We start from the raw sequence: 24,852 nt of genomic DNA, 5'->3' as shown, positions 1-24,852 counted from the left end.
TTTTTTTTTTTTTTTTTTATGAATCTCATAATGTAAAAAGTTAATTTTGAAAATTTGATCATATTTTATATTTGTATTTAACCTTTATTCAAGGTTTTTTTTTCAATTGTTGATAATATTTCAATTTTTCTTAATAATTTGTAATTTTTTAAATGTATATATATTTTTTTCAGTATAATAGTAAATATTTTTCTGAATGTTTATTACGTGATATGCAGTAATGGACAGCGGAAAAATAACTCATTCGCAGTCTCAGCCCGGTGGTATAGACAGAACACCACCAGGCACTCCAAAAAAGGGTGGGAAAATGTTAGCAATAAGGGTTCAAATGTTGGATGATACTGTTACCCTTTTTCAAATACAGGTTTGATTCTTAAACTTTCTTTAAAACTAAATAAAAAATGATTCTTGTTTTAATATTAATTTTCTTTGATTTTCAGGCTAAAGCTTTGGCCCGAGTATTATTTGACCAAGTTTGCAGTCAATTACATCTTTTGGAATCTGATTATTTCGGATTAGAATATCAGGAAATGAATGGAACAAAAGTTAGTTTCAACGTTAAACGTTCATAAATGAATTCATTTATACTTTCATATTCTTTTTTAAAATAGCATTGCATGCGATAAGTATAATACACAAATAATAACTAATTGATATCTAGAAAACTGTCAAAAATTGAAAGCTTTCCAATTAACTTTAAATAACTTCTTTCAATTTCTATGAATATTTTCGATATAACTTGTATTACAATCTCTAAGAAATTTAAAAAAAATATATATATATTTTCGATTCTATTGGCAAACAGAATAATTTTTACATTATTATACTTGATTAATTTTAAAATTTTAAAAACAATGTCATTAAAATGATGTCAGTAATTATTATTGTAATGAATTAATAGTATGTAATAAGGCTTTTAAATTTGTTTTATGTTCTTTTACTTAGTAAACGCATGTTTTTTAATTGCAGTATTGGTTAGATTTAGAAAAACCTCTTTCCCGGCAAGTAGGACTCTCATTAGTGGACACAATGGTGAAGTTTTGCGTTAAATTTTATACCCCAGATCCTTCTCAATTAGAAGAAGAGTTCACTAGATATTTGTTTTGCTTGCAAATCAAAAGAGATCTCTCACAAGGTTTGTTGCAATGTAATGGTAATACTGCAGCACTTATGGCATCTTATATTGTACAAGGTACTTTCTGTGGAAAATAATTTTACAATGCTAATTTAATCAAATTAGAAATGCTGTGTATGTTTATTTCTATATTTTAGCCGAATGCGGAGATTATGTTGCTGAAGATTATCCCGATTATCGGTATTTATCAACCTATAAGTTTATGCCTAATCAAGACCAAGAACTTGAAAAGCGCATAATGGAAAATCACAAAAAGCATGCGTAAGGCTGTTGAAAACTTATTATTTTCATTTAAAAAATTTATTTTTTAAAACAAGTAGAAATTATTTTGAACCCTAAATGGTATTTAAATTAAAAATTTGGACAGGAATTCAGGTATCGACGACCATTGATTTGATGGTCAATTGTCAGGAATTAAATAATTAAATATCATTAATGAGCTTTATAAAAACTTTAAAATTAATATAAATTTAAAAACAAGTAAAACCTCAAAACTTTAACGTTTTTTTTAAATATTCGAAAAGCTATAATAATAATAATAAATATTATTTCACAGAGGACAATCACCTGCTGAGGCTGATTTAAATTTACTAGAGACTGCGAGACGATGTGAGCTTTACGGAATTAAAATGCATCCGGCAAAGGTAATTTTAAACACCCACCATTAATATTTTAAATGATCCAAAAATCTAAAAATATAATTTTAATTTATATTTTTAGAAAATTTATAATTTTTTTTTTTTTTTATGATTTTATTCTTATTTTTATACATTTGATTAAATCTTTTTTCTGAATTACTGCTGTTAATTTGCTTATCATGCATTTACAGGATCACGAAGGCGTACCTTTAAATCTTGCTGTGGCTCACATGGGAATAGTAGTGTTTCAAAATTTTACTAAAATTAACACGTTTTCTTGGGCGAAAATTCGAAAAATTTCATTTAAACGAAGAAGATTTTTGGTTAAACTTCACCCGGAAGGATACGTAAGTAATTTTACAATTAAAGTTATTGTTTAGAAAAAATTTATCATTTGCTATATGTATGTATCTGAGTCGTAAAATTTTCTTTTTATTTTTTTAGGGATATTATAAAGATACGGTGGAGTTTTTTTTCGAAGGTAGAAACGAATGTAAAAATTTTTGGAAAAAATGCGTCGAAAATCATGGATTTTTTAGATGTTCTGTTGTTAAAAAAGTTCCGAGGCATAAAACAAGAGTTCTTAGTAGAGGATCATCATTTAGGTAAAATAATAATATTTTTCATATTAAGTTAATAATTTATTTTATTATTATTGTTTTTTTTTTTTCATAAATTTAAATTTTAAATTTTAGGTACAGCGGACGAACTCAAAAACAAATAGTAGACTTTGTACGAGAAAATTATGTGAAAAGACAAACATTTCAAAGGTAAGTGTTTTATTTTATTTATTAATTTTAAACAGCATTATTATAAAGGCTTTGATAAAAAAAAATTTGAGTTTAAATGTTGCCTCCGTATTAAACTGGTTACCTTTTTTTAATAATTTTTCATTTTCATTGCTTTATTTATTATTATTATTTCTCGATATTTGTCAATTTAATAAAAGTTATTAAAGTATAATATATAGCTTATATTATTCAATTATTGGCTATAAATATACTTTGGTAATTCAAAAAAAAAAAAAATTTTAAATAATTAAAAAAAAAAGAATTTATTTCACGGCTTTTTTTTTTTTTTTTTACTTAATTCGTTTGTTTTTTATTATATTATTTGTTAAGCATAATTTAGCCTGATTTTCTAAGCATTTTAATTTTTTTAAATTTTATTCGAGGAAAAAAAATATTAGTTTTATTGTAGAAATAGAAAATATATATTTTTTTTCTTTTAAACGAGGAAACAATTTACCTTTTAATTAAATAATAATTTTTGTTTGACGTTATAAAATAGGATGAAAACAGAAAAATACTAATAATGTAAAAAATAATTATCGATAATCGTTATTTGTGAAATTAAAAAGAAAAGTTTTCAATTTCTTCGTGTTTTATAAATATATTCTATCATTGAAAAAGTAAATAATTTAAATAAGTTTTACATTTAAATTACAATGTGTAACAGGATAAAACAAATTAATAATATTTTATTGTCAAATTTTCGAAAATGGTTTAATTACAAAAAAAAAAAAGAAATTTACTTTCACTAAAACTTGATGAAAATTCAAAAATTTTTTTGTTATTATTATTATTTTATTTTATTTTTTTAAATTTTCAGTTAAAATTTTAATAAGGGTTAAAATTATTTTCTTTTTTTTTTTTTTTTTTACCAATTTAAAATATTTTTAAATGATAAAAAAAAATTCCATATTGATATCGTTACCATTATTATTATTATTATTTTCATTTCGTGTACTTGTCGGGGGTTTTAAGCATTATTATTATTATTATTATTATTGATTTATATTTATTAATTGTATGTTTTTGTGTTGATGTAGAAGTTGAACCTTTTCCCTTCTATTTATTCCCGCCCCCTTTCTCCGAAAACTTTTTGTTTTAAAAAAAAAAAATTAAAGGAAGGGAAGAGGGAAGAGTTTTTATTTTTTGCTATTTAAAAAAAAAAAAAAATAAGAAAATTTGCTTTTAAAAAAATTAAAACTTCTACTACTATTTTTTTTTTTTATTTTATTGAACTGAATTTAACAAAATTATAAAAAAGAAATTAAATTTTTTTTTTTTTTTTTTAAAATGAAAATTTATAAATTTATTGTATATTTAATAGTGTGAGGTTGAATATTATTTATATATACACATGTATTTTATTATTATATTTTATCGATTTAAGGTTTCACTGTAAATACCTAATTTCAATTTTTAAATTTTTTTACAATTTTCTCGTTAAAAAAAAGCAAACTTGTTTAAGTGATCTTTTTCTTTGTCTAATATTATTATTATTATTATTTTTTTTTTCAACAAAAGCTTATTAAATTATAATGTTTCAATTTAACTTCGTAATGTTGCAAATAATTTTTTTTTTTTTTTTTGGACTTCTTGTTTTAGAATTTATTCACGTCAAAAAATCTTTAGCGTAATAATGCATTTTACTATTAATAGGGACAAAAAAAAATTCAGTTCGAGACGTAAAAAAAAAAAAAAAAAAAAAAAGATTAATTAAAAGCATTTATTTATTAATATTCCTTCTTCTCTTCCTAGGTCTCAATCATTCCGACATTCAAGCTCTGCACATTCTAGCGTTGCAAATGTTGGTACCAGTATTTCCGCTCACCCGTTACTTCCATTGGGAGAAAATGCAACAAGTAAGTATTATTTGCATTAGCCTTATGAGAAGTACTGGTACCTTTTAGTTTTTTTTTTTTATTTTTATTTTAGCTGTGTAGTTGTTTTTATTTTACTTTGCATTTAAAACAAAAAATACTTTAATTAAGGTTTCATTTTTATCATTCAATTATCGTATTTCTCTTAAGGTTTTTATTTTTTTGTTATTTTTAATTTTTAAGCGGAAACGCCAGCATCTCTCTCATGCGGCTCAATGACCTTGACTTCATCGCCACTTCATGCTGTCGACATAAATACGGAAGGAATGTCATCTCCCCGTACAACATCCATCTCTCCAGGTACTTCAATCACGTTGAGCCCTCAACACTATTATCTTCCCGAGAATCTTTACCGCCAAGCAGGTAAAAAAAAAAAAATTAATTTTTTATTCCGTTACGGAAATCTAAATTTTATATATAACTTTCACTCGCGCTTCTTTTTTTTCTCAAAAGCAATTTAATTTTTCACCGAGTAACACATTGTTTCGACATAAAAATTTTTCATTGTGCAATGTATATATATTTGTGGTTGTGGTGTTGTCATTTTAAAAATAATGGCTACTGCTTCTTTTCTTTTTTACTGCTTACGAATTGCGATAGATCATCGATCTACGAAGACGAAAGTTTTTCAAGACCACTCTCTTCGTGGAATCTCACCCCTCCACAGTCCTGCAGGCACTGTCTCAGCTGTCAGCAACAACTTAGCAAATCTTTTTAACGATGATAAAAGTGATGCAATTAATGATAATAGCACTTTAGAAAGTTATAACCCAAATTTAAACTGCTTGAAATACGCTAGTTTTAACGAAATGTATTCAAATTTTTATAGTTCGTTCAGAAGTTTAGTTAAAAATTCAATTAGTAACGCAAATGATGTTGAAAATGCGGAAATTGATATTTGCGAAATGAGTAGTGGTGGTGGTGGTGGTGGATTTTCTAATAAAAATAGTAAAAGTAATGAATGTATTTTAACGTCTGCCAACGGTAAAAAAGTTGAACTGCAAGAAGATTATGCCTGGCGACGAAGTTTAAGCTATAAAGATATTAATTTTGAAAAGAGTCGTTTATCGGAAGATAAAAATTTCGACGTGGATTCAAAAGACGTTTGCTGTAATCGAAAGTGTTCCATTCTGTCGGAAACCTATAGAGAAAATCGAAAGTGTTATTCTGCGGCGATGAGTAAAAATTCATCCATCGAACACACGAGCGATTACATATTTAACATGAAAATATATTCCAATAGTTATCCCGGTACGACGAGTAACTTATCTACCGCAACAACAAATGAAATCGAATTTGAAAATCCCTTGGCAGGAGTTATAGACGGTATCTGTCATTCACAGGAAGACGTTCTATCTCACGACGATGTCAGTCACGATTCTTACGAATTGTTAGAAAAAGAGTTGGATGTTTTTAATAACGAATCGGGGGTTGAAGAAAAACCGAAAGAAGATGATAGTGAAATCTGCAGAGCTAGGTCGTACAGTTGGGGATCAGATAAATGTCTGCTCGAACAAGGACCTCTCTATAGCAATATCGATCCCGCGTACGTGAGGTTTAGAGATAACGGTTTTCGGTCATTGGAAAGGGAAAAAAATACAAAATATTATAACGATGGGGATTTTAGATCTCTCGATAGGAATACTTTTAAAAAATTAAGTAATAGGGACAACAAAGAAAGTAAAATTGTTTCTGGGGCTCTCAAACACACCATAGATGGGTCAGAGAATTTTGACGGAACTCATTTAGTTACGAACAAGGTGATTTGTAAAAATGCTAAGAACGGTCGCTCCGGAATCACACCTAAGAACAAATGTTTTGAAGATTTCACGGGAAAAAATTATGTGGTAGCACGTGAAAAAAAAAGAAGTTCATTAGAAGAAGATGTAGAAGAAGAAGAGGAAGGAAAAGAAAAAAAAGTTTCGGTCAAAAACGGTAACATTCAAATAGGAGAATCCTTCAGGAGAAATCAACGAAACGCTGAAAAGCAGAGTCGATTGCAGGAAAATAAACGAATTAAAATCGATCGAGATAATTATAATAATATAACAACATATTATGAATTTCATCGAAAAAACGAGGAAAAAAAAGAAGGAAAAGAAAATAACTGTAAAATCGTCGAGGACAAAACACCGAATAAAAAATTTATGAATAATAAAACCGATTCTCGTCCTTTCGATTCTTCCGACTCGCACGAAATAAATGGTGATAAAAAAATTGATAGAGTCGTTTCCAATCAATTTGGTAAATATTCAGAATTTTTAAATAAAAAAACCGTACATGATTTTTCAATGGAAGAAATAAGAAAAATTTCCGATAATCAAAGTGGTACCGAAAGTGAAAAAAGTGAAGAAATAACAAAAAATGTTAAAAAAAATTATTTTGACAATTTATCAAATTTAAAATATACAGATTTGAATGTTGATCTTCTCAAGAGAGATGCAAAAGAAAAGGATTTGACATTTGCGAAAAATAAAGATGACAAAAATAATAAGGAAATAATAGATTTCATTGATGTGAGAACTGTTTCCGCGACCGTTAAATCACTTGTAGAAAGAAGTAAAAGCGACTCGTGTAATTCGAAAAAATTTTCTAAAAAAAATTTATTAATTCATCAAAAGAGCATCGATTACACTCCGTCTAATTCAGTGGAAAAACATTTCGATCACATTGAAGAACGCGATGATGACGATTACGATGATAGATGTATAAAAAATAGTCAAAGCGAACAAGATATTTCTTATATATTACACAAGAGGCACAACAACGTAAAAGACGCTCATTCTATAATTGATTATTCTGGTTTCGATTCTCCTGAAAAAATTTCTCACGGTCAAAATTTAATCGTAAAAGAAAACGCAGGCGATAAAGTTTTTATTGAATCAGAAAAGAAAATTAATTCACGTGTACAGTCAATTTTAAACGATTCTAAAAATGCTTCTGACGCTAAAATTAAAATTCATTCTACGGATTCGATGCGAAAGAGTCACGGCAGTTGTCATAATTCGAATAAAGGCAAACTATCGAATCGGACAAATGCGGAAAAAAACAAAGTGGAACTGTTAAAAAGTTACGATGTAGAAAAATCACGGATTATGATGCAAATGGATTTTAACGTGGAAAATTCTGATAAAAAAATAAAAAGTTTGCCAAAAAAAGGTTCGATTGTAAATGAACTCGATGAAACAAGTGAATCGTCAGCGAGTAAAATATTGGAAAAATCAATTTTAACCGGACGAGATTTTCACGATAAAGAAAAGAGTTTCGTGCAAAAAATTACTGAGACTGATGCTGTTAGCAAAGATTCAAAAATAGCTAACGATTACTTTAATACTTCATTAATAACATCGCACTCTTCTTCTCATAAAATAAATATTAATGAAGAAAAAATAAAAATAAACGAAAATTTTCAATTATTAAACACGAGCAAAACTAAAATCAAAACGTCTAAAGAAACTACGACCGTAAAAACCGGAGAGGAAAATTATAATTCTAAAATTAGCTATGAAAAAAATTTACCCGAACAACGAGATAAATCGGATAAAGGTTCTCTTTTGAATAATTCGGTCCTTCAATCGGGAAAACAAAACCAAGTCAATTCCGTACAAAGACATCATGATTCCCTCATATTATTTTCTAAAACACGTTTAGGATTATCCGAAGGTTCCGCTTTCATTCACATGTATCGCGATAGACAATCAACATCGTTGATAACTTCGAAGCGAACGAAATCCCTCGATGCCCCATATATTAGAGTTCAGCGTTTGCCACCGGTGGATGCTTTTTCAAGTAAAGACGACACGGTCGAGAGCAGTGAGATAGACATTGTTGTTTCGAATGAAAAAATTAAACTTGCTAAAAAGAATGCAACAGCGGAAGTGTTGGAAAAAAAAGATGAAGGGATCATTCCGAAAACTGATGTTGACATTTTGAAAAATTCAAAAGCGTCGGAAAATAATAAAAATATATCTCCAGGTCAACGCGAAATATCAATTACGAACGTGATTGCGACCGATTTTGTGAAAGATGAAAACTTGGCCACGAAAATAAACGTTCTCGATGAGGTTGATACATACGCGAAGAATGATAAGAGTTCTAAAATGAATTTTGAGTCTTGCATACCGGAAGACAGGTTGGTTAATTTACCAGAGTCGGTACGCTTTCCCTCTGTGCGACAAATATCAGGTCAAACATCGGAAGAATCCGCGGATGGATGGGAGCAGAAAACCGTCAAAGTTAAACGCCGATTGCCCCGACGATCGCTATTAAGAGGTGAATCGGATTCTGGAATTCGTAAAGGCATTATACAGAATAATAAACAAGATTTTTTAATAGACGATGAGGTATGGGAAAGCGATTCAGTTGAAAATTGGAAACCAGCCGATAAGTCTATGCCCATGGAGTACATGAAAAGAGGAAGTTGCGGTCAAAGCATCGACGACGACAATTTAAGCACTCCAATTAAAGAAAGTAGTCCGGAACATTGGGTTTCAGTCGATGATTTGCCGGAAGCTTTAGAGAGAGAAGAAAAATTATTGCAGCAAAAGGAAAATGTGTTGAAAGGAAAAATCCTTAACGAAAAAATTAAAAGAGAATTAAATTTGGAGGGTTTGCATGATTTTGAAAAGATTTATTTTACTAAATGCACTTCCGGGTATTGGACCACGAGTAGTGACAATGAAAAGCTGACAATGAAAGATAAATTTAAATGCTGTAGTTTGGATACGTACGAATTATCGGAGAAAAAATTCGAGGAAAGTGAAAAAAGCAAATATTGGAGTTTTGATGAGGATTTTTTAATGGAAGAATCCCCTAAAGATTATTTTTATCCCGTCAAAAATTTTGAAAAAAAAGATTTTGATAAATTTAATAACGTTTTATTCGGGCAAAATAATATGGATTGCATTCAATGTAACGGAGTTAATAACGTGAGCGTTAGTGAAGAATGCGAAAATGATGATGAATTGGAAGAATTTTTCATGGTGCTGGGTGAAAATTTGGAAATGGAAGATGAATTTAAGAATCTCATTTGGGAAAAAGCAGATGATTTGAACAGATCCATTTCTAAAGAAGGAAGTATAATATCCGTTCCCGATCAGTTTAAGGACGTCGATGAAAGCGTGAGTACCTCTAACAAAAAACAAAACGATTTTGCTTCCGGTACAAGAGAAAATAGTCTACGAACTTCAAACGATGATTCTTCTATTCTGCCTAAAAATTCTCCATCCGAAGACATTTTATCATTAAGTGGAGACAACGAATTAATATCTTACATTGCCACGGAAACGAAAGATCTCGATAAATATGGTGAAGTTACGGCCGAGGAAAATTGTCAACATTTTCAGCAACATCCGCGACAAGATGTTAATACTATTTATTCACTAGAAAATTGTAAAAAGGACGAAAAATATTTGTCGGAAAAACGTGAGAGAATTCTTTCCGATAAAGATACTGTTGCTGCGACCAAATATCAGGTTTTGAGCTCGGAAGAAACAAGGCGAAAAAGAGCATCCTTGACAAAACAATGTTCCGTAGGTGGTGATAGTTTCTCAGATAAATTAGACGGTGAAGGATTTCGTTCTTCTTTTGAGAACGATGACGACAAAGAAGTTTTCGAATCAGAACCAAATACTTTTGATGCAAACCTTTCATCATCGGGAATTTCATTGGAACGCCGCGACGAAAACATAATTAATAATACGCTCGCAGACAAATCGGGAGAAATAAATGAAATAATTACTGATAATAAAGGTTTCGATTACAAAGAAGACAATTATTTTCAAAAGGAAACAGATTGCACGGAAAACGTTATTAAAATTAAATCGGATGGAGAGAAAACGGTTGCGGAAATAAATGCGGAGAATACTATGGGAACGTTGAACGATGATGTGAGTGATGTTAGTTTATTGAAAAGGTGCGAAGACGCGGTCGAGTCGCATAAATCTACGAAGAGATCTGATGAGTACGAAGACGAATGCAACGTTCGGACCGCGGCAACCGAAGAACGTCCGATTTTAAAAGGCACAGCTCCTCGTGAAAATTTTAATGATAATCTCGGCACCTTACCTGAATTTGAATCCGACACTAACGAATCATTAGATGCGCTCGCCTCATATTATTTGCAAGAAAGGCAGTACGACACTTTTAAATGCGATAGCAATCAAAGCAGCAACTTGGACAGTTCTCACGACAGCGATATTGAAAAACTGAGTGAAATCACTTTCGTTTCCCGCGTGCAAAATCAAATATCGAAAAGAAACCTCTCCGAAACTGGAAAATCGTTGAAATTAGAAGAGTTTGACATTGTTAAATATAAGGAAAGGCTTGAATCTAATTATGCTTATAATAAGAAATCAGAAAAAGAAAATATGGAGTCAAAGAGTTTCGAAGATGTAGAAAAATCAGAGAGTTCTTCTTTTGACGGAAAATTGAACGCGAATCAAGATCAGAGCGTATTTAAAAATAATAAGAGCCCCGCGGTGCATTTTTCATCCGTTGAAAAGACAAAAAATGATTCTTCCGGAGTTACGGGGAAAAAGAAAAGATTTGATTTAGATAAACGTGACAGCGGAGAAGAAGGATCAAGTTCATCGAGCGCTCCTCTCTGTCCCAAACGGGAATTGTCATCCACGTGGAAGCCTTTCCTTTTAGAAAGTTCCGGATCGAGCAGCTTAGAAGAATGTTGGATTCCTCCCGATGATAGTGCCAACCTTGCGGACGAAGAAGAAACCAGTAGCACTTCGATAAATCAGCCAGACGACTTGGAACTATCCGCCGGGTTCGGCCATTCGCTTTTAACAAAGACAAACGCCGAAATAATAATAGGGGGTTTTAACAGCGGCTACATTTTGTCACGGACGCTGAGTAGAATAAGCGAAAGGTCGACTTCGGATCTCGAACGAAGCGATTTCGAAGATGACTATTCAAAACCTAGTTCGCACTCCCCGAGTTTCGAGGAAGAAAGCATGCTCTCAAGTGATCATCAGCCTAGTTTATCGAGCGATCCTCCATCGTATAGAGACAACGCGTTAAAAATTTCAGAATTGCCTGAAGATTTGGTTTTCACGTCGGAAAATGCAATCGATGTCGAAAATAAATCAAAAGTTTACGAGCCGTTCGAGGGTTCGATTCCTCCTCCACTTCCGGACTCTTCGTGGCATTCTTCCGATTCTAATTTATTTTGTCTATCGGACGCAAATAACGTTCAAACTGTTTATTCGGAAATATATCCAGAAGAAGCTTCCAAGGTATTGGTGTCGGATTCGCGTAACAACGAAAACGCGAGTTCTTCGGATGAAAATCGCACTTCACAGGAAGAGGAGGAGGAAGAAGAAGACGAAGAAGGAGGAGGAGAAGAAGAAGGAGAAGGAGATTATTTGAACCACTCAAGTGATAATATATCCGCATCGACGACGACCACAACTCAAGAAGGAACAGTCCTTGCTATTTTGAGGCGTAAAAGTTTAAGAACAGGATCTCTAAGCGAGGATACTTCGGCAATATCGATATCCGATAGATCGAATTCTACGGGCGCGAAGGTTTTGACCGGTTCCGGCATAAACAACAAATCGGATAATTATTCCGAATGGTCGAAAAATTCGAAAAAGAAAACCAACAAAATTAATTTCGATCAAGGGATGAGCCAGGAAACAACATCCGATGGATTTACAGTTAAACTGTCTCACGGAAAAGATCAGCAAAAGAGTAATAATCAAATTATTGCGTCATCATCTTCGTCGTCGCCATCGTCATCGTCGCCTAAAGACGTATTCGTTTCTCAAACGGAAGAAGGAAATCATCAGAATCCTAATAAAACGGTTAAAATGAAAACTTTGGCACTGAGGAGTCCAACGGGGAAAATAATTAATTTTTTCGAAACTCCCATATCGAAAATATTAAGTCCAACATCTCAGAGTAAATTTTTCGATGGATCGGACAACAGCGGCGGTGGCGGTGGCAGCAGCACGAGGAGAAATTTTAAAAACGATGATATCTCACGTTCGGAACCAGCCCCTTCAAATTTTAAAACAAGTAAAAAATATTTTGAGAGTCACGCGTGTTCGAGCTTTCAAGAAACATTGAAGGGAGATAGAACGGAAAACAGAGTCATCAAAACACAGGGGGGACCCCGGACACCGTATTATTCTAATTTTTCAGATTTTTCCGAAAAGAATTTTTTCGAGAGAAGCCAACCGGAAATTGAGGATAAGACAAAATTAATTAGTTATAGAAAATGTCGTTCGTATAATTTCATGTCTAAAACGTATCCGGAAGAAGAAGAAAGTTCAAATAGCGATATATCGCAATATTCAACGTCGAACACGATACCGAGAGCGTCGAAAAAAATTAAAAAAAAACCTCGGGCCGCAGTAAAAGCGAAAAATAAACTTTAATAATCGAAAAAAAAAAAAAACTTGTGTAAATAAATCTAGTATATAAATTTAATCGGTTGATAATTTATTTTAAATTATTTTTTTTGTTACTTATGTAAATGATACGAGTCTGAAACGAAAAATTGAAAGAAAAGAAAGGGGGGGAGGGGTATGAATACAGATTATGTAAAAATATTTTAATATTCCCAATCGTCACACACATTCGAGTAAACTATGTACCTCTTGATATTGTTATTATTATTATTATTTTTACATAAGTTTGTGATTGGTTTTATTATTATTATTATTATTATTTTTTAGAATCGGAAAAGGTGAAAATGTGGGCTGTGCTGCATATATAAATAAATATGCAATCTAAAAAGATTATTCTTTTTTTTTTTTTTTTTTTTTTTTTTTTTAAGTGACTTTATTAATCAATAAATACAATCATAGTCTCATTAATTTTCGTTCTGTAATAATAATAATAATTTATTTTTTTTATTAATACCCGGTTTGGTAAAAACATTATTAACATAAAGTTTTTATCATTTGCCTAAATATATATATATATATATATATATATATATATATATTTATTAATGTAATTTTTTTGTGATAAATATTCATTTATTAAAATTATTTTAATAGATAAATAAATGTTAACAACGATTTATTATTGTTCTATTAATTACAATAAAACTTATTATTATTATTAACAATATTTAAAAAAATTATTCCTTTTGATTAAAATTTAATTTTAATTAAACAATAAGTATTTGATGTAATGACATAACTCTTATTTTTATTTCTTTGTCGGTGTTTTTAATATTTAAATTTTTTCTTAATTGAATTGAATTATTGATTATTGATTATTTTTAACCGAGTTTTTAATAATTTTTGTAAAGGGGAAGTGGAAGTGAAAGGGGAAGGGGGAAAAAAATATTTTAATTAACTTTTTTTCTTTTCTTTTTTCTTTTCAATCAAATTAATATAATTGTCGTGAGTAATTTTATATTTATGTGAGATTATTACTATTATTCTTTTTTTTTTTTCTTTAAGCATGATTAATTATTAAATTAAAATTGTTTTTTATTGTAAAATATGTATTAGAAATACCCAAAAATGAAAAATTTTCTCATAAACTTTTATTTATTTATTTTTTTTTTAGAATTATCGGAAAATTGTTCAAAAAGTTTAACGGATGTTTCGGGGGATAATATTGTTAATCCGATATGTTCAACCCCGTTGCAAAATGGAAGAACAAATGATGAATCAAATTTAAGGTAACCTAATCAATTTTTTGAGTTTTTCAAATAATATAATTAATTTTCTAATTTAATGATTACTTATTTTTTATTTATTTAAAGCGATGTCTTGTCTCAAGTGAATAATTCTATGAAAGATCGTTGTGAAAAAATAATGAAAACTTCAGATAATGATGAAAATCATTCGATTTCAATAAATGATAGCAACAATGATGGTTCGATTAGTATTTCAAAAAATTTACAATCGAGTAAAACATTTGATGATACTACCATTTCGAACTCTCATAAAAACAACGTATTGAATAATATCAACAACAACAACAACATTAATAATAATATAAATAATAATACTGATTCCGACATAAAAGTAAACGAATCCGAATCGAAGAAAAAACGTTATAATGCAGACAAAGGTTATTTTATGATAAAAGAACTTTTGTCCACCGAAAGAACGTACAAGAAAAATTTGGAAGTTATTAACAAAGTAAGTTATTTTTCTCTTTTCCCTAACTACCTTTAACAATATTATTATTATTATTTTTTGTTTTTTTAGTGGTTTCACGATGAAGTATCGAAATCTGAAGACGATATGCCAGACGATGTTTTAAATGGACTCTTCAATTTATTTGATCCATTAAATATAGCACATTCTCAATTTTTAAAGGATTTAGAACATAGAATGGCTACGTGGGAAGGAAAAAGCAATAATATTCCAAAAAGAGAAATACAACAAATCGGAGAATTAATACTTAATCATTTTAACATTTTACCGGTTCGTTTTTCTCTTGGAATAAAACTCCCCTAATATCTCCATTTAATATTTTTATTTCTTTCTTTTTTTTTTTTTTTTTTCAGTTGTACGTTAAATATTTGGATAAACATCTTCTTATTCTCGAAAGATTGGATGCTGCTTTTAGAAAAAATAAAAAATTTGAGATTTTGTATCGGGATTTTGAACTTCAAAGAGTTTGTTACCTTCCATTATCGTCATTTATAATGAAACCACTTCAAAAGTTAATTCATTACAATAGTTTATTGCAACGTGAGTTTATTTTAAAATTATTATTATTATTATTATTTTTCATTACTCCTGGGATTTTTTTATTTTCTATCTTTTTTCCATTTCAACGACAGGAATGATTATGCATTACGGACCTGATTATTCGGATTATAAAGATTTTTCAATAGCTCAAAAGAAATTACAACCGGTTTTAGAAAATATATCAACCGTATTGAGAGTTTCGGTAAATTATTACTTATTCTTTATTTTAATTTCACTCTTAAAAAAAAAAAAAATATATATATATATAAAGAATATTTTTATTTTAATCATTTAAGAATGATTGATTGATTAATTAAAATAAATAATTTATAGGAAAACTTTGTACAATTGAGCGAACTACAAAGAGACATGCCGAGTTTTGAAGGCCTTCTTCAAGGGGGAAGAGAATTTATCAGACAAGGTTGTTTATTAAAACATTCGAAAAAAGGATTTCAACAGAGAATGTTTTTCTTGGTAATAATTAACATGTTAATTTCCCACACACGCACATCCCCCCGCCTCTCCCACTTTAAAAATTTTTTTTTTTTTTTTTAGTTTTCGGACATTTTAGTTTATTCAAACAGATGTACGACTCCAAGTCTTCAGTTTAAAGTCAACGGTCAAATGCCATTGAGAGGCGTAATGATCGAACAATCGGACGATAAAATGGGAACAAATTTTACTTTTACTATTTACGGTGGAAACAGGTACAATTTATTTAATAAATATTGTTATGACAATCGAGAGTTGGCTCTACGAGTAAAATTATTATTATTTTTTGTTGGTAGAACTTTGATCGTGGCAGCAAGCAGTCAAGAAGAAAAAGAAAGATGGTTGGAAGATTTATACGAGGCTGTTCAAAATGCGAGAGAAAAAAACGATGGAAAAACATTAAAATATTTGAGTTTGAAATCTTGCAGTGAGTATAATAATAATAAAAAAAAAAAAAAAATGATTCATCCGAGGTAGGAGGAGGAAGACAATTAATTAAAAATTAAAATTAATTATTTGAGGTTCGTCGGACGAAGTAATTGATAAAGTCGACGATGAGGGAAATTTAAATCGAAATAATAAAAATTCTCAACAGAGAAGCAACACGACGGTTCACGTTTGCTGGCATAGAAACACGTCGACCAGCATCGGGGATCATTTGAAATCCTACGAAAACGAATTGAGTGGATTTTTATTGAGAAAATTTAAAAATTCAAACGGTTGGCAAAAATTGTGGGTCGTTTTTACTAATTTTTGTTTGTTTTTTTATAAAGCTTATTTGGTGAGTATAGTAGTAGTAGTAATAATGAGAAAAATAAAGAAAATGATGAAAAATAATAATAATTATGATGATGATGATACTACAGGACGAGTCTCCATTGGCTAGCCTTCCACTTTTGGGTTACAGTATAACGATTCCAGAAGAAGAAGACGAAATAAAAAAGGATTATGTTTTTAAACTTCAATTTAAAAATCACGTTTATTTTTTCAGAGCGGAAAGTGATTACACGTTTTCAAGGTAAATTCATTACTACAGTCTTTGATTGATTGATTAAATTTTATCGTGTTCAATACGGTTGAAATACAATTAAGAATTTTTTTTTTTAATCGAATGCAAAAAATAAAGAGAGAGAGAGAGAGAGAGAAAAGGAAAGGAAAAGAAAAATTCCATAGTAATTATTTAAATGGAAAAAAAAAAAAAAATTAAATAACGTTTGACTTTGTTTAGTTAATTAATTAGTAATTAGTATTATTATTATTATTATTAATGATATTTTTCTAGGTGGATGGAAGTAATAAGGAGTTCGACAAAAAACACATTTAACAACGTAAATAATTATTAAATATTTCTTTTTCTTTTTCCTTTTTTTTTTTTTTTTTTTTTTTTGTTCAATGTAGGTAATTAATTAATTTTTGGGGGTTTATTTTAATTTATTTTTATTATTATTATTATTATTATTATTATTTAACATCCGATGGTTTTTTTTTTTTTTTTAAACTAAAATAATTATTATTATTATTATAAGGAGAAAGCATTTAGAATGAATTAGATTGTTGTAAATTAGATTTGAACATAGTTTATTTATTAGTTTTATTAGTTTTATTTTTTTTATTTTTATTTTATTTTATTTTTATTCTTCGTCCTTGTTTCTATTGTAACCTGTTTTTTTTTTTTCAACAAAATTATACATATATATATATATTAATGATGAGTGTGAGTGTGCGCGTGCGTGTACCGTAATCCCGTCTAAGATGAATGAATTAATACGTTATTGTTAATAAAATTTATTATTATTATTATTATTATTATTAGGTTTAATTTTTTAAATAAATACATTTATCATTATTATTATCATCATCATCATTTTATTTTTTTATTTTTAAATCACATGAATGACAAACAAACAAACAAACACAAACACTTTCACGCTCGAGCAAAACACAATCAAACAACAACAACAACAAAACATTCAAATATGTAAACTTGATAAATTAAAAAAAAAAGACAACATCTACTCTTCCCTTCGTTTGAGGAGAGAGAGAGAGAGAGAGAGATAGAGAGAGAGAAGCAGCAGATGTTTTTGTCTCTAATTAAAATTATCATTATTATTTATAATCGATCATTTAATTTTGTTACCACGTGAAATTTAATTTTTTTTTTTTTTTTTACCTGTTTGAACAAACGAAAATTTTAAAATGCCCTCGATTATTATTATTATTTTTTAAAATGGTAAACCGAGAGAGAGAGAAAGAGTACAAACAGTTTGAACAATTATGTTTAAAAACATAATGAATGTAACTGTGTACCTTAATGGAAAAACGTTATATAAACCATTTACTACTCTTAAACAAACGAATCTTCGGATGTTTTTTTTTTTTTTTTTTTTAAGGATAAAAAATTTTTAATATTTTATGTTATTAGTAAAAATTTCTATCCTTCGGATTTCATTATTATTATTATTAATAATTACTTTTGATTATTTATTCGTCGTATAGTTAAAAAAAAAAAAAAAATGAAAAATTTTGTGAGTTATTACTTTTTAATATTTAACCCGCGTTTTTAACGGTAAGAAAACCTTGATGCCAACTCGAGATGTTATATAGAAAACCATCAGGTAAGATTTTTTTTATAACTTGGCAAATGGTATTTTTAAATAATAAATTCTTGGTTGTTTGCAGTTTCGATTCAACAATCGACTCCAGTTTTTGTGTTTTTTTTTTTTTTCTTTTTTTTATTTTTAAATTATATTATATTATATGTGTTGTGTCGGATTTGGTAGCGTTTAGATTTTTCTCTTTTTTTTTTTTTTATTTCAACAAATGGATTTTTATGGAAAGAAAAGAAAAGGAAAGGAAAAAAGCTGAACAACCTGGAGTCACAACATAGTTTTATATAAAACGTTATTATTATTATTATTACTACAACTACAAGTGCTACTACCAATTACAAGAGTGAAATATTAAAAAAAAAGAAAAAATTTTATTTCTTATTAATAATCAGGTAAATTATTATTATTATTTGATTTTAAATTTTTTTCTAAAAAATATTTTTCGGTTTTTGTTTTAACCATCGCATTCTCCTTATTAATTATTATTATTATTATTATGATTTATTTTGACGTCATTTTTTTTTCTTTAATATGTTTAATGATGATTTTAATGGTTCTCGTTTTGTGCGTCGTCTAAATTTCAAAGTTCTAAATTTTTTTTTAAACGTAGTAATAAAAAATTACATAATTAAAAATCTCTTTTTCTTCGTTTTCTTTTTATAATTGGGGGGGGGGGGCAAAATTTTTTTTGTATTTTTGAGTGAGTGAATGTGCGCGTCTTCTACTGGATAATTTTACTCATTCCAGGTTCGTTCGCAATGTTAAAATATTTCATTTAATTTTTTCTCTCTCTCTCTCTCTCTCTCTTTCTCACGTTTAGTTTTCATCAATTGAATTTCATTGGTGCGGTTTTGTCATTTTTATTTATTATAGAATTTATACAAGAACTAGTAATAATAATGATAATAATGTGAATGAACCGACGAACGTAACAAGAGAAAGTAAAAAAAAAAAAAAAATCTCAAACAGATCCAGGAGGGTACAATTTGATGGATGAAAATTTTAAATAATTTCATCGATTATCATTATTATTATTATTAAATATTCGTAATGAAAATTTTCATAAGGTTTCTCTCTCTCTCTGTCTCATTTAGCACATTTTAATTTACCTCGTTATTACGTAAAAAGTCATTTAATTCAAGTTTTTACTCGATATGAAAAGTAATAAAAAAATGATAAAAATAATAATAATAATAATAATAATATTACGTCTCGTTCATAAGTGAAAACGCGTAAAAATTCATTTTGTCATTATTATTATTATGTTTTGATTTGATATTTTCCGGTTTTCTACGGTCACCTTATTATTATTATTATTAGTTTTATTTTTTTTTTTGGAAATTCGATCATGGTCCTCACACACGCACACGCGTTTTTCTTTTTTTTTTTAATTGTAACGAAAGATTTATATAAATTTAAAATTTTTTTTTTATTTTATATATTTAATTAATTAATTTATTTAAAAAAAAAAAAAAACTTCCTACTCACCTTGAAAAAAATTTTTTTTTTTTTTACTTCATATTAAAATATTTATGTATAAAAAATGCGGTTATATTAACTTTTTTTTTTTTACGTCAATTATTCGAGAAAAAAAAATTATTTTAAATAAATTATCCTTATTTTTTCCGTCTCTCCAAAATTTTAATAAATAATAATAATAATGATAAATTTTAACGGGTTGAGAGGGGGTAGGGGAGAGGAGGGAAAATTAAAAAAATTACATTTATATGTTGTTTGTTGTTGTCGTGTTACGTCATTAAAACTTTCTAAAAACTTTATATATATTGCGTAAAAATCATGTAACAAATATTATGTATTTATTTATTTTATTTATCACCACGTGGGTATTTCTGGATTTATTTATTTATGTTTCAGGTAGAGTAATAAGTTGTCAAAGTTTGAATAAAGTCATTTTAATTTGAGTTATTCGAAGAAGAAGAAGAAGAAGGAAAAAAGGGGATTTGAAGTTTGATTGAAATAAACATGGAAATTTCAGTTTTGAATTTTTTTTTTTAAAAAAGCATGACAAACAACATGACAGATGAATTATTCACATCTTTTAATGTTTGATTATTGACGTTATTAAATATTAAAAAAAAAAAAAAAAAATGATTGACATGTCTCAAACAAACGAATCAAGGCTCTCTTTCAAAGAAGAACAAGAAGATGAAGATGAAGATGAAGGAGCAGAAAAAGATGGAATTGATGACGATTGGTTAGAAACATTATTAAAAAATTCCATGATAAATAATTCAAAAGACGCACAGGATAAAACGTCCGAAACAGGTAAGATAAAAACAACAACAGGAAACAGGAATTTATTTCGTGCGTATAATATAAATTTGGATGGATGGAATATGTGATAACACGTGTGTATCATACATACGTGTTTACGTATGTTGTTAATGAAAAAAAATTTGCCCTAGGTTAAATTACGTACATACATAAATAAATATTAATTATTTATTTTTGAATTATGGCCTTTTCATTTAAATCAATATTATTAATTCATTCGCGTTTAAAATTTATTATTATTATTATTGATGACTTTAAAGTTAATTTTTACTCTCGAAGAAAAAAAATATGGACGCTTCATAAAATTCGTATTTTCTTCAATATTAATTTCGTATTGGGATTTGTTGGCTTCACAACATTTGTATTTGTTTATATCGAAAAGTGAATGAACCCGCCGCCATATTGATGTAATTGAGTACTATTTATGAGTACCCCTTTTCCCGTTACCACCATGCCTTGGTCTGACATTCTCCAAGGCGAAATTCTAATAGTTTAAAGACTTTATTTTGCGTCTTTAATTATAAATGTCTTTTATTTTTTTTTGGTAATTAAAAGATCGATGGTTTCTAATGTTGTCTTTGAAATTTCATTATTATTATTATTATTATTATTTGATTACCGTAATCGTGTAAATAAATGATTTGATATTTTATTTTTCGTTGCATAATCAGTTTCTCTTGTGCTCTTCTTTTATATCATTATCATATATGATGATGAATTTGTTATAAATTTTTTATTTTTTTTTTATTTTCCAGGTGGATTTGCTCATGGTGAAATCCCTCTCTTGTGTGAAGATGATTTAGATTTTAAAGAAAAAACAATAAGAACCTTAAGGGTGGGCTTTAAGAAAATGTGGAAAAGAGGATCGGCAACAATAACGGCTGAAGATCCAACATATAAAGTTTCATATTTAGGAAACGTTCTTACTGGTTTAGCCAAAGGTAACACGCACTCACGCACGCACATTATTATGTACATGTATATATTACGTATGTTAAATTTTTATATTGAAAAATCAATTTGTGCGGTCGTTAAAAGTTAATTTATTATTATTATTAATTTTAATTACAATCGCTGGTATTATCCCATGCGAATAAGTCCTTTGTACTTTGTGACGGGTTTTTTTTTTTTTTTTTTCTAACTCGTTTTTGGTTCCAACTCGATTTTCTTTTCATTTCGATTTTTCCGATACTTTTTATATATGCATGCTTTTTTTTTAATCAAAACCAATTAAATTCAATCAATAAGTGATTGAATTTAGTATTCCACAATAGAATAAAGGGACCACACGATGGCATGTGAACCACGACAACGTAAAACCTCGATAATGTTTTCAAGGTGATATTTAATAATAAATAATGTCGATTGTTAACAAAAAAAAATCCAAATAAATAATGGGGCGTGTAAAAAATAAAATTAGTAAAAATCTCTAGCTTGACACGTTTTTGTATTTAATATTATTATAAATTGTTGATATTTAGTTAATACAATACCGTTACTTTTTTTTTGATTGTAAACAAATGTGTTTGAATCAATGTCATTGATAATAATAATAATAAAAAACATGTGATATACAAGTACGTAAAACCATGAATGAAAATGAAACTTTGTTAGAGTCTAAGGTTGCTTTATTTATAATCGTTAATCGTTATAATTTTTGTATCCATTTCAGGCGAGGGTTGCATTGAAAAACCTCTCAACACTTTATGGAAAAACTATAACGAATCCTTAAAACCGAGCATTCAAATGAAAATAAAAGTAACACAATCCGGTCTCAAGGCCGTTACGAAAGATCACGGTCTAATAGAATATTGGTCTCACAGGATAACCTTTTGCACCGTACCTCCAGAATTCCCGAATATTTTTTGCTGGATCTATCGTCACGAAGGCCGAAAATTAAAACAAGAGCTTAGATGTCACGCAGTTTTATGCTCAAAAGAATCCGTTGCTTCGAAAATGTCCGACACGCTTAAAACGCGTTTGACTCAAGCCTTGGTAGAATTCAAAAGGGATAAATTACTTCGTCAAAATGCGAGATTATCCCTTGTTAATTCGGTTTACGATAATCCTTCATTGCCAAAGAGAAAAATACTTTTATCTACGGGTTGTCACAATTATAAGCCTCCGATTGAAAGATCTAAATCGGCACCAAAGCTCATGTCGATCGAGGAAAGCTCAGAAGAGGAAGAAGAAGTAGATGTAGAAGAAGAAGGAGAAGAAGACAATAATTCATACAAAGTTAAAACGGATGATGATAAAATTATCGGAAACGATGAATATTATTATTATTATTATCATCATTTCGATCGTACGGATAATAAAAAGAAAAATGATATATTAAACGATTTAAAAAGGAAAGTATCCGATGATGGTAATAAATCCGATTATAAGCTCGCAAATTTAAGTTTTGTTAAAAAATTATGTTCGAGCATAGAAAACTTAGTGGAAAGTACAAGTAATTACAGTAGAAAATTTTTCACCGAAAGAAAATCCAACAGGGAAACAAGTTATGTAACAATAAAAAATTCTGATGGTTTAAAATCTAAAAAAAATAAAGTAAACAAAAAAGAAGAAGAAGAAGGAGATGAGGAGGAAGAAGAGGAGGAGGATGTGGAGGAGAAGGAGAAGGAAACTTTGAAATTTTTTAAATTTAAAATAAATAATCGTTTATTAACTAGAGAAAATTCTAGAAAAATTTCTTGTTCAGAATCAGGAAAAAAGTTAGATAATAATAGTATTAGTGAAATTAATTTAAAAAGTAGTAAAATGAACGTGAATAACGAAGGATGTAATATCGATGATTTCAAATCGAAATTTATTCAAAATTTATCATCGTCAAATTGTCGGATAACAAGTGATAAAAAAGACATTTTTTTTACATCTGATAATAATTCTAATCCCGTTGTGGTAACCTCTGTAAAAAATTTCAACGGTAACACAATAGAAAGGTTACCAAATTATTTAAGTACCGGTAAATCGTTACCGGAAGGTAAAATTGTTGTTTTTAATTGCGATTGTCAGGATAGTCAGGATTCATCTCCTCCATTGGTAAATAACGGACAAGAAGTAGTCGTTTCTCTTGACGATGATGATGATGATAATAATAAATGCGTACAATTAACTGATGATTTATTAGTTCAAAAACTCACTAGTTTAGATGTTCCTTATCATAAAATAATTAAATCGACGGCACTTAGCGAAAGTAGAAAATTTCATTCTTCCTGTCTTCAGATATGAATTTATTTTTAAGCATTTATTATTATTATTTTTAATAAAAAAAAAAAAAAAGACTGAAAAATTGAGTGAAAAGGTCTTAATGAAAAAATTCTCACGCAAAGGGATATCCCGGGGGGAAGGGAGGAGGGAAATTAAATTTTAATTTTAAATTGAAAATAGTACAATTACAAAATTTTTCTTTTAACCCAGTTAAAAAATGGCAAATAAATAAATTCTAAATTTTTTTCGCGTAATAAAATAATTACAATAATATTAATAATAAAAAAAAACTTATGATTATTATTATTAACAATAATATTATTATTATTATTTGTTATTGTTATTGTTATTGTTGTTGTTGTAATTGTTTTTTTTTTTTTTTTTTATCATCGTCGTTGTTAAATAGTAAGAAGAAAAAAAATTCGTTTTTTTTTCGGAATTAAAATTAAAAATTTAACATCACAAAATAAATAAAAAAATTTTTTTTTGTGCCATAAAATATATATTTTTTTTAATATTATTATTATTACAATTGATTGATTGTTTTTTTTTTACTTCCGTTAAAATATTTTACAAATTTATATATAATTTATATGACGAATTTTCTAAAAAAATAAAATTTAATTAATAAACAAACGGACGCCAAATACGTTCAGAAAAAATAAATAAATTTTATTAAAAATTTGTCGATTATTATTATTATCCACCAGGTTAAAAGATTTTATTTTCATGCAGGTAAACATTAAAAAAAAAAAAAAAAACAATCAATTTTCATTTTACACAGACTTGATTCTACCTTTAAAAAAATTAATTAATAAATAAATAAAATAATGTAAATAATATATATTTAAATGGGAAATAAATAATGACCCATATTATATTAAAATTACAATATGCACATTAATTATAAAAATACACGATTTTTATATTAGAAATGTTATTAATAATAATAATAATATCGCGACACAAAACTGTTAAGAAAAATATTAAAAAAATTGATGAAGCTTAATTTATCAATTATTTTAAAAAAAAAAAAAAAAAAAAAAAAAAAGGTTTACGACGATGATAATAATTTTGCTGTGGAATTATCGTAATGTGTGGATTGAGTAGTAAATCCAAA

The 24,852-nt window shown here is 28.2% G+C and overlaps 2 protein-coding genes across 2 annotated transcripts; both read left to right on the top strand.

Annotated features, from left to right (window-relative positions):
• Positions 1–220: 220 nt before the first annotated feature.
• On the top strand, positions 221–16,955 carry Phum_PHUM076940 (FERM, RhoGEF and pleckstrin domain-containing protein, putative; the record flags this gene model as incomplete). Its single annotated transcript, XM_002423617.1, has 19 exons — positions 221–364; positions 441–545; positions 970–1,192; positions 1,273–1,396; positions 1,692–1,779; positions 1,965–2,120; positions 2,218–2,378; positions 2,475–2,543; positions 5,814–6,256; positions 14,447–14,562; positions 14,632–14,850; positions 14,934–15,120; positions 15,213–15,322; positions 15,454–15,594; positions 15,676–15,827; positions 15,909–16,039; positions 16,134–16,348; positions 16,479–16,630; positions 16,895–16,955. The coding sequence occupies 19 exons, from the start codon at positions 221–223 to the stop codon at positions 16,953–16,955; spliced, it is 2,997 nt and encodes a 998-aa protein (XP_002423662.1).
• A 4,411-nt stretch (positions 16,956–21,366) lies between these two features.
• Positions 21,367–23,971, top strand: Phum_PHUM076930 (fam43, putative; the record flags this gene model as incomplete). The annotated part of the gene is made up of 5 exons (XM_002423616.1): positions 21,367–21,457; positions 22,189–22,675; positions 22,871–23,049; positions 23,224–23,718; positions 23,943–23,971. 5 exons carry the CDS (start codon positions 21,367–21,369, stop codon positions 23,969–23,971), a joined length of 1,281 nt encoding a protein of 426 aa, XP_002423661.1.
• Between the last annotated feature and the right edge of the window lie 881 nt (positions 23,972–24,852).

This window comes from Pediculus humanus, genomic scaffold (assembly GCF_000006295.1).
Source record: "Pediculus humanus corporis 1103172107426 genomic scaffold, whole genome shotgun sequence".
Lineage (NCBI taxonomy): Eukaryota > Metazoa > Arthropoda > Insecta > Psocodea > Pediculidae > Pediculus > Pediculus humanus.
The sequence above is the reverse complement of the archived record's forward strand: the minus strand, read 5'-3'. Positions and strand labels throughout refer to the sequence as shown.